The sequence below is a fragment of the Podarcis erhardii genome (genome assembly GCF_964252035.2).
Source record: "Podarcis erhardii genome assembly, chromosome: 13".
Lineage (NCBI taxonomy): Eukaryota > Metazoa > Chordata > Lepidosauria > Squamata > Lacertidae > Podarcis > Podarcis erhardii.
The window spans coordinates 37,362,081-37,374,223 of NC_138502.1; the positions used below are offsets into that span (position 1 = coordinate 37,362,081).

The 12,143-nt window shown below is 43.3% G+C and overlaps 2 protein-coding genes across 4 annotated transcripts in view; both read right to left on the bottom strand.

Moving 5' to 3' along the window:
* The window catches only part of LOC309328017 (vomeronasal type-2 receptor 26-like), a 20,564-nt gene continuing 8,421 nt past the window's right edge, over window positions 1-12,143 (bottom strand). The window contains exons 1-6 of one of the 2 annotated variants that reach the window (XM_081837838.1): window positions 5,275-5,682; window positions 4,264-4,546; window positions 2,700-3,563; window positions 1,885-2,112; window positions 1,058-1,184; window positions 1-907 (exon numbers count right to left, since the gene is read on the bottom strand). In XM_081837838.1, the coding sequence (XP_081693964.1) occupies window positions 9-907; window positions 1,058-1,184; window positions 1,885-2,112; window positions 2,700-3,563; window positions 4,264-4,546; window positions 5,275-5,537 (2,664 nt within the window). In that variant the 5' untranslated portion in view covers window positions 5,538-5,682 and the 3' untranslated portion in view covers window positions 1-8. Of the gene's footprint in view, window positions 908-1,057; window positions 1,185-1,884; window positions 2,113-2,699; window positions 3,564-4,263; window positions 4,547-5,274; window positions 5,683-12,143 lie in introns of those variants that run through there. The other variant, XM_081837837.1, reaches the window with a different exon arrangement.
* LOC309327988 (vomeronasal type-2 receptor 26-like) overlaps window positions 8,799-12,143 on the bottom strand; it is a gene marked incomplete at its 3' end in the record, with an annotated part of 12,565 nt that continues 9,220 nt past the window's right edge. For both annotated transcript variants that reach the window (XM_081837738.1, XM_081837737.1), the window contains 2 exons: window positions 10,589-10,715; window positions 8,799-9,697 (listed from right to left, as the gene is read on the bottom strand). In XM_081837738.1, coding sequence (XP_081693864.1) covers window positions 8,799-9,697; window positions 10,589-10,715 — 1,026 coding nt within the window. The remainder of the gene's footprint in view (window positions 9,698-10,588; window positions 10,716-12,143) is intronic.

Sequence of the window (12,143 nt, forward strand, 5' to 3'; positions counted from 1 at the left end):
TTAATTTGTTATTTCTTCTTTATTAACTTCTCCTTGCTGTTCAGATCAGGTCTCAACACAATGATGTAGCATTTGGGGGCAAAGATGGAACCAAGTAAGCCAGCACTGGAGGCCAAGATAGAGAAGATCTCCACAGCCACCATGTATTTCCCCTTGGTGCTCAGGTACACTGGAAGAAATGAGATCCAAACACTACAAAACAACAACATGCTGAAGGTGATGAATTTGGCCTCATTAAAGCTGTCAGGCAGTTTCCTGGCAAAAAAGGCCACAACAAAGCTGACAATGGCCAAAAAGCCCATGTAGCTCAGGACACAGTAAAACAGGGCAACAGACCCTTCGTTACAGCCTAGAATGATTTCCCTCATCACAGACTGCATGTCAGAATCAGGAAATGGGGGAGAGGTTCCTAACCACACAGCACAAATGCCTGCTTGGATAAGGGAACAAGAAATCACAATGGAGCTTGCCAGTCTTTTCCCCACCCACTTCCTCATTCGGGATCCTGGTTTGGTGGCCACAAAGGCCAGAACCACCGTGACAGTCTTGGCCAGAACACAAGAAACGGTCACTGTGAAAACAAGGCCAAAAGCCATTTGTCGGAGCAGGCAGCTCACTCTTTCTGGAGGGCTGAGGAAGATCAATGGGCAGAGGAAGCAGAGCAGGAGGAAAGTGAGGAGAGTGTAGGTGAGGTCCCGATTGTTTGCTCTGACAAGTGGTGTGTTCTGGTGTTTAATGAAGATGGCAAGGACCACCAGTGTGAGGAGAGAGAGAGAAAGAGCCAACAATGCTAAGCTCATCCCCAGAGGCTCTTTAAAAGACAGGAAGCTGATGGTCTTTGGAATGCATTGCAATTGGTCTCTGTGTGGATAGTAATCTCCGGGGCACCCAACACAGTCATCCATGTCTGGAGAGAAAATAATATATTCAGATTTCAGATGTTCTGGACAGCAACTACAAATGCTACCAGTGTGAAACTCTTAAGGTTAAAACAGAAATATCACAGATGTTTCCTTTATACATTTGAAAAGTACCATGTATATATTGTGTCTCCTACCTTTCTGTGATGAAATCTTGCCTTGAGGACACGGAGCACAATTATAGCAGCAGAATGGCTCCCCCTCCTTCTTTTCCTTCCTGGAACCAGGAGGGCAATTTGAGTTACATACAGAAAGGGGTGGAACCTACCCATTTAAATAAATACATAAAATTGTAGCACAGAGAAATTATTAGCATTTATCCCCACCCACCCCCCAACTAGAAATAGGAAGACATTAAACTACTTATTCCAAACTCGGGGTCAAACTATTCATTTTACTGTTCATGCTTTTTTTTTAAAAAAAAAAAAGTGCGTTCAACCTGACCATCTTTGTGCTCTCTTCAGGCACCCAAAAAGAATGCATGAGGGCTCAAGTTGGGAAGCAAATTCAGAGTTTATTTTCACCAGCCCTGCATCCATTGTACCCATGCACAATGGGAATAACTGGTCCACGCCCGATTTTCTAATCATAGCACATGTTTAAAATTTTGCTTCTTTGAGAGGACAGGCGCATAGTGTCAAGAATGATCTACAAATATTGATAGACGCAAAAGAGGTTTCTCTCTGCTGTATATAACATTATATTACAAAGCATCTTGTTTTTGTTGGTTGAAGGAATGGATGACACTGCAGATTCCACATATCTTAGATTTAGATTTAGATAATATCTATACATTGATTGATTGACTGATTGATTGATTGATTGGTCATGATAATATTTTATGTAGTGCAGAGAAAATATATTGAATCAGGCTGGAAAGCCAGGGATGGGCTGCACCAATGATCTATAAGTGCAAAAACATTCTCTTTTCCCATCTCTCATGGATGTAGGAATTATGCCTCACCTGGTGAAAGCTTTGGTGCCACACCATTCTGTTGTCATCAATGGAAATCAGCTGGCCTGGGACAGCCTCCCCACCCAGTCTTCCAACCTTGACTCTCCTGAAGGAGTTATTTGGAAAAGTGACCAGGTTGGTAATATCAAAGCCAGCTTCTACTTCCCTGCTCTCACTGAAAGATACCGTTTCTCCAGCAGAGTTGTTAAAGGAGACACTCCTAAGGAAGGGATGGAGCTGAATTGGAAGAAAAATAGGAACTATGAAGAAATGCATATGTCTCTCCTTACTGACACTCAGGATGTCTCCAACGTTCAGTACTGGCAGGGATGCTATGCAAGCAGAATCCACTCATTGGAATTAGTTCGTAAGGTGAGCATTCACAGAGAGAGCCAATGATTTCCTTTCTCTCCTATAGGGAAAATCCTAATGCATTCCCAACCAAGAAGAAATGAGAGAAAAATGCATTGTTTTCAGTTCCCACTGCTTGGATATGTCACACCCCACGGAAGAGAATCATAGGATAAACAGCCTCAAATAACCATCATGCAGACATCTAATCAACACATGAAGGGGGCTAATGCCATGGAGTAAGCAGTCCTACCAGGCTTCGTCCATGTCACTTCCCTTCACTTTGGGAGCAAATGGGCAACAAACCAAATTCACATTGTAACTTGCTAAACAGGTGAACTATCTTTCCGAAAGGGAAGTGGAATATTTTGGCGTTCACTGGAAAGAGCACATGTTAGGGTTTTGCAGTCTCTTATCTCCATGCCTTTATTTGCCTTTCTGTCAAATAAATTGTATGTTATGATAGGTATTACCTGCCAAGGCTGCAGTTTCTGAAGCTCCTGCATCCCTCCTTCCACCGCTGCCCTGTATTTGGTCCTTGACAAGAACATGGCATGTAGAGCATGTGCTATGGCATAGACAGCAGTATAGAGACTGTAGCTGTGGCCAGACATGCTCATCTCAAAGCCAGACGAAGGGAGATTCTCCAGCTTCTCCTCTCCAGTGCAGGTTCCACTGTCCTGCTCCTCTGTATTGGAGTTTGGAAATAAACAGAGAAATACCTGTGCCCAGAACTGCTTGACAAAGCCATTTCCATTTTCCTCAAAAGGATTTTGTGCCTGAAGAAAGGATTTGAATCCTTGTACAACATTTGAATGAACTGCAAAGGAGAGGGAACCCTGGAAGACTTGCATACCCATGCTCAGTTGAAAGGTCAGTGCTGGGAAATCCACCAGTGCTGTCAGAATCCACACCTTGCCCAAGGATGTCTTGGTCACATTTTCCAATTCACCAAGAGCTACTATGTCTCTCAAGGCAAGCATAGACTTTGTTTCTCCATAGAAAACCACCACCTTGGCTTTACTTTCCATAATAACTTGATAAATTTGAATCCAGTGCGGATAAAGGTCATAATACTCAGCCAAATATGTCGTTTTCAGGGTTGTCTCTGAGAAAGCCAAGCAAATACCTTTCTGGGAGAGCAGAGGTTTCATGGTCTGAATAAATCTCTCTCCACCTTCACTTTCTCTAGCAAGCAACCCAACCCACGTCCAACCAAAGTGCAGAAGTAACTCAACAATCCCAGTGTACTGATGGGCTTCATTGGGCACCATCTTGTAGAAGGAAGTGGATTGGCTCTGACTACCATCCTCTGGAGAAAAGGAGCCATAAGTGAGCTAGAAGGAAATACAGTAGCATCATGTATTATTGCAGACGGACTGAGTATGTGCATCCAGGGCCTTCCCATCCAGGAGGCAAAATGAGCCAGTTGCCTTAAGAAGGCAGGTTCCAGAAAGCTGGGAGGAGTGGCAGATTGCACCCTGTGTTTCTCAGCTTCCAGCTCCTTCTCCGCCATCCCTGCATGCCCAGTTTCCTGCTCTCCTGCTCTCCTCTCCTCCCTCCTCCTTTTCTTTCTCCCCTTTCTCCTCTATGCCTTCCCAAGCTGCTGCTTTCCTCTCCCCTGTTTCGTTCATGTTGCTTCACCACAACATTTCAGCTCCTGATTTCATGGTGTCTTCCCTTCCTTTCTCAAACCACTAACACACAGAATCCCCATGAAGTGTCACAATACGTGGGCAGCTGACTCCTGGTAGGCAGGCTTCCAGCTTTGCAAGAGAGCAGCTTTTCTCTCCAACCAGTAGGCCATGGAGCAAAGGTGAGAGGGTGTCAGTTGTCGGAAAGGAATTTGGATACATGTTTTTAGGTGTGTGTGGACAAGGAAGTGGTGTGAGAGGCGAACTCTTCTACCATCACATTACCTTGTGAAGGGCAGAATCACTCTCCTTTGTCTCTCACAACTATTTCTATATTAAATAAATCCTTTCTGAATAGAAGATATCATGGTGAATGTGTGAAATCCTCAAGGCAGCATCTTACCTGGGGAATCTTGTAGATCCTCAAGATGTTTGCCAGGTAGATGGAGGTATCCAAGTCCAGCCCCCCAATAACTGCCGCCAGGTGTTTCTGGTTGTTGCACTTGTAGTTGGGCACAAGTATGGAGGGAAGGTTCAGAGCAGCCCAGTAGGTCATCCTTTCATCAAAGTAACTGTCATAGATGCGGAATCCCAGTGTAATATTAGGCAAGATCTTGGCGTTCTCATTGATCTCCTTGACAGAAAGTTCCAAGGCCAGAATATGCTGGTAGTTCTTTGGCACAATACTGCAATGAGAATTTTATGCTGTATCATAGAGAGATATACTATGCATGTTTTTCAGTGGCCTCTTTATGATTCTTGAGTTTTTTATGGTACATTTTGCCCTAAATTACACATATCTGCAGAACAATTTCCCCTAAAAGAGCAGAATTTCAGCTTAAGGTAGGACTCATTCAGACTTTCCCACTCTTGCCATTTTTCTCCAGGAAAATCTGATCTTTACCACTGAACTCTCACCTCCCTCATCACGTCTCCCAACTGACAGTGAACTGACATTTCTTCACTGATCACTATCTTCAGCTGAATACACTTGGAATGTATCTATTCCAGGCCCTGTCTATAAATATTAAAGACAATCGTCTAGCCTGACTTGGATGAGAACCTGAGGGGTTATTCAAGCATCACCTCAAAGGAGAGGTGAGCCTTTAATACCCCCCACACAAGAGTTTCTGAGGTGAATATTAAGAACAGAGAAGGGCTTTCCATCTTAAACTAGGGAGGTTTAATCCTCCTCTTCTTAAACTCTCCTTGGAAGAGATGTGGTGGGATGTGGGGAGGAGAGAACACATCAACAAGACCAGGCTCTCTCATCTCACTCACACATTCAGATCTGCATTTCCCTTCAGTGGAAGTAAATCCCACTGAACTCGGGGGAACCAGCTTCTGAGGAGGCCTGGTTAGAGCTGGGGGATATTTCAGTATCATTTGATTATTTGACATTTGATGTCTTTACTGTGTATTAAGGCGCTGGTGGATAGTTAGTCTTTCTTTGAAGTCTTCTTTGTCAAAAGCAGCAAATAGATGAGAAGCAAGTCCGCCAACAATAAGATGACCAGGTTGGTAGTATTCATGGGGAATTCTGGACAGATCATGGACGGTGCAACTCGTGGTATGTTTGCACACCAGATGTGGCAGATGAAAGAGAAGGGGCACAATAAACAGCAGCATGCTGAAGCACATATTCTTTATCATCAGCCTTATTTCCATCCAGCACATGAAATTTGCTTCACAATCAATCTCAATACAATATTCTGCCTTGTCACCAAAGACACCTCTAAAAATTCACAGATTAAAATCCTATTTTATAACTTGATTAAGAGAAAGGTGAAAATCCTTCCTCTTTCTCTGTCCTCTCCCTTGCTGAGAATGGCAGGAAGAGGTTATAACACCCATGTTTTGATATTGTTAGTATTCTCTGGAAATCTTCTGAGACATTATCCAAGGGAGACATAGACATGCTGAGAGTGATAATTATAGGTGAGAAAATAACAAGCTCTCTTTACCCTGTTTCTGATGGTTTATTCAAAGTTCTTTCAGACTGTTTATGGGACAACAAAAGGGCATGCAGACTTTACAGCTACGAGGAAGAGAAAAAACAGTGGGCCAGGCTCTTGTCAGTGTTGACCAGTGCAAATGATTCATCTGACCTAAGGTTTCCGACCTGACAATTCTGACAATTATACCGAGATGAAAGAATGGTGAGAAGGACACCTATTTGTGTACCCGATGGAAAATAATAATAATAATAATAATAATAATAATAATAATAATAATAATTTATTTATTTATTATTGGTACCCCGCCCATCTGGCTGGGTTTCCCCAGCCACTCTGGGTGGCTTCCAACAGAATATTAAAATACAATAATCTATTAAACATTAAAAGCTTCCTTAAACAGGGCTACCTTCAGATGTCTTCTAAAAGTCTGGTAGTTGTTTTTCTCTTTGACATCTGGTGGGAGGGCATTCCACAGCGCGGGTGCCACTACCGAGAAGGCCCTCTGCCTGGTTCCCTGCAGCTTTGTTTCTCACACTGAGGGAACCGCCAGAAGGCCCTCACAGCTGTACCTCAGTGTCCAGGCAGAATGATGGGAGTGGAGATGCTTCTTCAGGTATATTGGACGGATGCCATTTGGAATTTTAAGGTCAGCACCAACACTTTGAATTGTGGTCGGAAATGTACTGGGAGCCAGTTTAGGTCTTTCAAGAATGGTGTTATTTGGTCTCGGCGGCCCCTCCCATTCACCAGTCTAGCTGCTGCATTCTGGATTAGTTGTATTTTCCAGGTCACCATAAATGCATGGGGAAGAGGACAGAACCCTGAGGCACCCCACAAGTGTGAGCCCAGGGGTCTGAACACTCACCTCCTCCACCACTTTCTGAATATGGCCCAGGAGGAAGGAGCGGAACCACTGTATGACAGTGCCCCCAGCTCCCAGCCCCTCTAGATGGTCCAGAGGGATGTTATGGTTGATGGTGTCAAAAGCCGCTGAGAGATCCAGCAGAACTAGGAAACAGCTCTCACCTTTGTCCCTAGCCCACTGAAGATCATTGATCAGTGCGCCCAAGGCAGTTTCAGTCCCATGATGAGGCCTAAATCCCAACTGGAAGGGATCCAAATGGTCCGCTTCTTCCAGGCGTGCCTGGAGTTGTTCAGCAACCACTCGCTCAATCACCTTGCCCAAGAATGGAAGATTTGAGACTGGGCGATAGTTGACCACATTGGCCAGGTCTAAATACATTTTTTTAAGAAGCAGTTTTATGACAGCCTCTTTCAGTGGGTCTGGGAAAGCTCCCTCATGGAGAAAAGCATTCACCACCCCGCAAAGCCCATCAACCAGCCCTTCCCGCCTAGCTTTTATAAGCCAAGATGGGCAAGGATCAAGGAGACAGGTGGTCGGTTTCACTCGTCCAAACAGCCTGTCCACATCCTTGGAGGAAAAGCACCTCACAACTGGTTGGTGGGAGGGTATATAGAAGTAATAAATAAAAAGTAGTGTGTGGTGGTATTATATTTACTAATAAAATGGAGCTTAATTTCACTCATGTTCAAAATGTTTTACTCCAAAATATTCATTCAGAAGCAGGCTGCCCCATTTTTTAACAATAAACCCATTAAAAAAACCAAAAATTGTTATTCATTGAATTTTAAGTTTAAAAATCCCCACGAGGAACGGTCTAGTGCTTATTGCCCATGACTACAGGAATCCCACACTGTACACAATAAATAAACAAATAATTTAATTAATAGCCAGAAATGGATCGAGAGAGCTGGAGAGTTCTCATGGCTTGTGAGGGCAGAGACTGGAGGTGCAGCAGGGGGTTGTTTTTGCTACTCAGCTCCCCCCCCCCCACGTGACAGCTAATGCACATAGAAGAGCAGCAGAAACAGCAACTTTCCCCACACATCCCCCAGTCAGCCCCCAAAATTCCACATGTGGGTATTTTATGTGCAGTGTTCTTGATCAGGAAAGGAGAGAGAGAAGTATAGAAGACATTCAAAGGGTTTTAGAGGGTGCTCTCCACTTATCCAATCTTCATTTATGTGTGGGGGGGGGGCACTTGAACATAACCCACAAGTAAGTGGGACTCGCTGTACTGAAATCTCTGAGACTGGCTAATCATGACAGTAGCAACTCTACAGAAACTTTGATGAGAGGAAAAAACCTAGAAAGGAATGAGACTTTTAAATAAAAATAACGCCTCTCAATGTATTATTTTTTCTGTTCAGTTTCTAATCAATTACCCTCTGAGGTTCTAGTCAGGTCTGAATATTTTATGGTACTGATGGCAGTTTTTTGGTTTCCAAATAATGCTTAAGGTTAAAACAAGATAAGGGGCTCCTGTTACAGAGAGACCATATTTTGGTTTTAAAAGAAATTGCACATAACAATTGTAACATGTAAAATATAACACAATTTAATGGTGTGGATAAAGAGAGATTACATTGCTCATATTTTGGTAGGAAAACCCTGTGATGTTACCATATGTGAGAGAGTGCTGGAGGGGAAATAGTTAAATAGGCTGCACAGACAGGACCCGGGGGGGGGGGGGTGGAGTCAGCGGGCCTATAAAACTAGTTCTGAGAGGAGTTCTAGGGGGAGTTCGTTGGGAGTTGTGGGTGGGTAGTTGGTTGGTTTTTGAGTGGGTTTGCTGGTTGGGAAAGGCAGTTGGTAATAGAGAGACAGTTAGGGCAGTTGGTCGAGTGTGGGGTGGTAGCAGAGATACAGAGAGGAACATAAGACTAAGAAAGTAAAGAGGAACACTGTTTGGAATGCTGTAATAGTTTTGTTTTAAGTCTGAAATAAAATACACTCTTCTTTATGAAATGAAAAGCTGACTGAGACTGAAGTGAATTTTACCAGGAAGGACCTGGTTGGTGGCAGAGGATTAGTGGGGTAAGGGTCACTAGTCTGTGAGACAACTGGGGGCTCCGTACGAACACCACAAAGCCCCCACAAAGATGAAAAGATAATTCATTATTTTCTCTTTATTAACTGCTCCTTGCTGTTCAGTTCAGGCCTCAACAAAATGATGTAGCATTTTGGGGCAAAGATGGAGCCTAGTATCCCAGCACTGGAGGCCAAGATGGAGAAGATCTCCACAGCCACCATGTATTTCCCCTTGGTGCTCAGGTAGACCGGAACAAAGGAGATCCAAACACTACAAAACAAGAACATGCTGAAGGTGATGAATTTGGCCTCATTGAAGCTCTCAGGCAATTTCCTGGCCAAAAAGGCTACAACAAAGCTGATAATGGCCAAAAAGCCCATGTAGCCCAAGACACAGTAAAACAGGGCAACAGACCCTTCGTTGCAGCCTAGAATGATTTCCTTCATCACAGAGTGCATGTCGGAATCAGGGAATGGGGGAGAGGTTCCTAACCACACAGTGCAAATGCCCACTTGGATAAGGGAACAAGAAATCACAATGGAGCTTGCCAGTCTTTTCCCCACCCACTTCCTCATTCGGGATCCTGGTTTGGTGGCCACAAAGGCCAGAACCACCGTGATCGTTTTGGCCAGAACACAAGAAACGGTCACTGTGAAAACAAGGCCAAAAGCCATTTGTCGGAGCAGGCAGCTCACTCTTTCTGGAGGGCTGAGGAAGATCAATGGGCAGAGGAAGCAGAGCAGGAGGAAAGTGAGGAGAGTGTAGGTGAGGTCCCGATTGTTTGCTCTGACAATGGGTGTGTCCCGATGTTTAATGAAGATGACTAGGACCACCAGTGTGAGGAGAGAGAGAGAAAGGGCCAACAATGCTAAGCTCATCCCCAAGGGCTCTTTAAAAGACAGGAAGCTGATGGTCTTTGGAATGCATTTTGATTGTTCCATGTTAGGATAATGATCTTCAGGGCATGCAGCACAGTCATTCATATCTGGAGAGAACATAATACTTTCAGATTTCAGATGTGTTGCAAAGCAGCTACTAATGGTGCTCGGTATGGAACTCATAAGCTTAAATTAGATATATCACAGATATTTCCAGAGTAACCAGATTGAGAGTGATGCATGAGAACCCCACCTCAGCACTTTGTGTTGGGTCATGTGCAGAGGCGGAGCTACTTGCTCTGACACCCAGGGCGGCATGTGGGTGGCACTAGCCAGTCCACAGGGGCAGGGCTAGCAGCCCACATGGCAAGCGTCCCTAGACGCCCTCCGCCCAAGCGGCAAGGGCGCTGCCAGTGCAGCGAGCGTTGGGGGGAGGGTGGCGTGGCGATGTCAGCCCACTCAGGGATTACACCCAGGGCGGTCCACACACCATGCACCCTCCTTCCTCTTCCACTGGTTGTGTGGGGTGTCCTGTGATGGCTTACTAACTCCCCATAAACCATGCTGTGCAGTTTAGATGGACAAAGTTGGTAAGTACAAATACAAATCACCCTCGCATTATAATTGTTCAGAACAGGAACTCAGGAATGTGTCATACCAACTCAGATAACTGGTCCATTCAGCTCAGCATTGTCTGCAGTGTATCATGGGTGACAAATCCTTTTTTTTTTTTCGGTGGGGGGCAAGGGCAACGTCCATATTCCATTATGGGGGCTGTGTGCCAATAGGCATGGAGGAGAAATTTGATTTTGTTGACATTTGGATGGGAAAGTTATTTAAATTGTACTTCTTGAACCAACACAAAGCATAATAGAGTTTCCCCCCAAAATGGTACAGTTCTCCAATCAAACAAAATGTACAAATTGCAAATTTCCATAACTTTCCCATAATTTCTAACATTACTTAGTTTTGAAAAGTATATCCCTTTTGTTTCTTACCTTTCTCAGATGAAATCTTTCCTTGAGGACATGGAGCACAATCATAGCAGCAGAATGGCTCCCCCTCCTTCTTTTCCTTGCTGGAACCAGGAGGACAACTTGGGTTACACACAGAAAGGGGTGGAACCTGCCCATTTAAATAAACACTTAAACATTTTAGCACACAGAAATCATTAGCACTTTTTGTTTCCTTTTTCTACCAGCCAGCAGTAGGAAGACACTAAACTACTTATACGAAACTCAGTGCCAAGCTACACATTTTGTGTTTGAAAAAAATTATACTTCATTATATCACTGTGGAAAAGAGGACTACGAGAAAATGGAATCTTATTTGAGTGATTGTGTTTTTTTTAAAAAAAAAATAATTATTGCTTTTAAACACTACAAAGAAAAAGAAAGAGAAGAGAAGAAAAAAAGAAAACAATACAATACAATATATAAACAATACACAACACAACGCTAACACAATAAACTAAACAAAACCAAACAAAAACAATTTAAAACACACATCTTACCATATCAATATCTTAACTTTCATTCCCTTGTTTCAACGACCTCCTCACACCTCCCTTTTTGTATTCCACTTCTATTAATTGTTTCAGCAAATCCTTTCCATCTTCCTCTATTTCTGTCATATAATTGTCTTAACATATTTTAACCTTATTTTCCCTTTAATACTCTAATAATCTATTTATACTTAATTCCTTATAACATTTCTACTAAAGCCGTATAACTCCATTCCAACATTTTTCTAACACTCATTAATTTTACATTATTTCTATAAATAGTCTTTAAACTTTTTCCAATCTTCTTCCACCGTCTCTTCTCCCTGGTCTCGGATTCTGCCAGTCCTTTCCACCAATTCCATATAGTCCATCAACCTGGTGATCTTCTGTCCAACGCTCTTAACTCTTTTCCAAGTCCCTTGTGCGAGTCTTCTTCGTACTTATACAAGAACTTTGCTTTGTCTTCTACTGATCTTATTTTTATTTTCCTTCTTTTGAAGCTGAAGAGTAGATCTCGGGGAAACTCCCACCTAAAGATGATTTTATTCCTTCTCGACAGGGCAACCAAACCTCTGTAGTTAAACCTAAGATCCAAAAGGTATTTCAGGACGTCTTTAAAAATTTCCTCTCTTGACTGTTGTTCTTCTAAGTTCTTCTGGTAGAGTCTGAAGGCCCTCACAATTTTAGTCTCTTCTTGGCCCAAGTCCAGGTCCCAAAAATCAGCAAATTCCTGTGTGAGAAAGTCCATCAAACCTTCCCTCCCCAGTTCAGGCAGGGCTCTGAGCCTCAAAGTCTGTTTTCCTTTAGATTCAATCGTAACAGGCATCAACTTATGATCGTCAAGTTGCATGTGTGAGGCTGGGACTCTTTCTCTCTCCAATTGTGTTACTTTAGGTTCAACGGCAACAGCTTTCTCCCTAGCCTTCTCCGCAGTTTGCCATGTCAAAGTAGATTCCTGTGTCAATTTCTGGATAGTTTCTGTATTGGTGTTCACCTTTTGTCCCAAATTATTTATACTTACTATAGTTAAATCCACCTTCTTGTGAAGC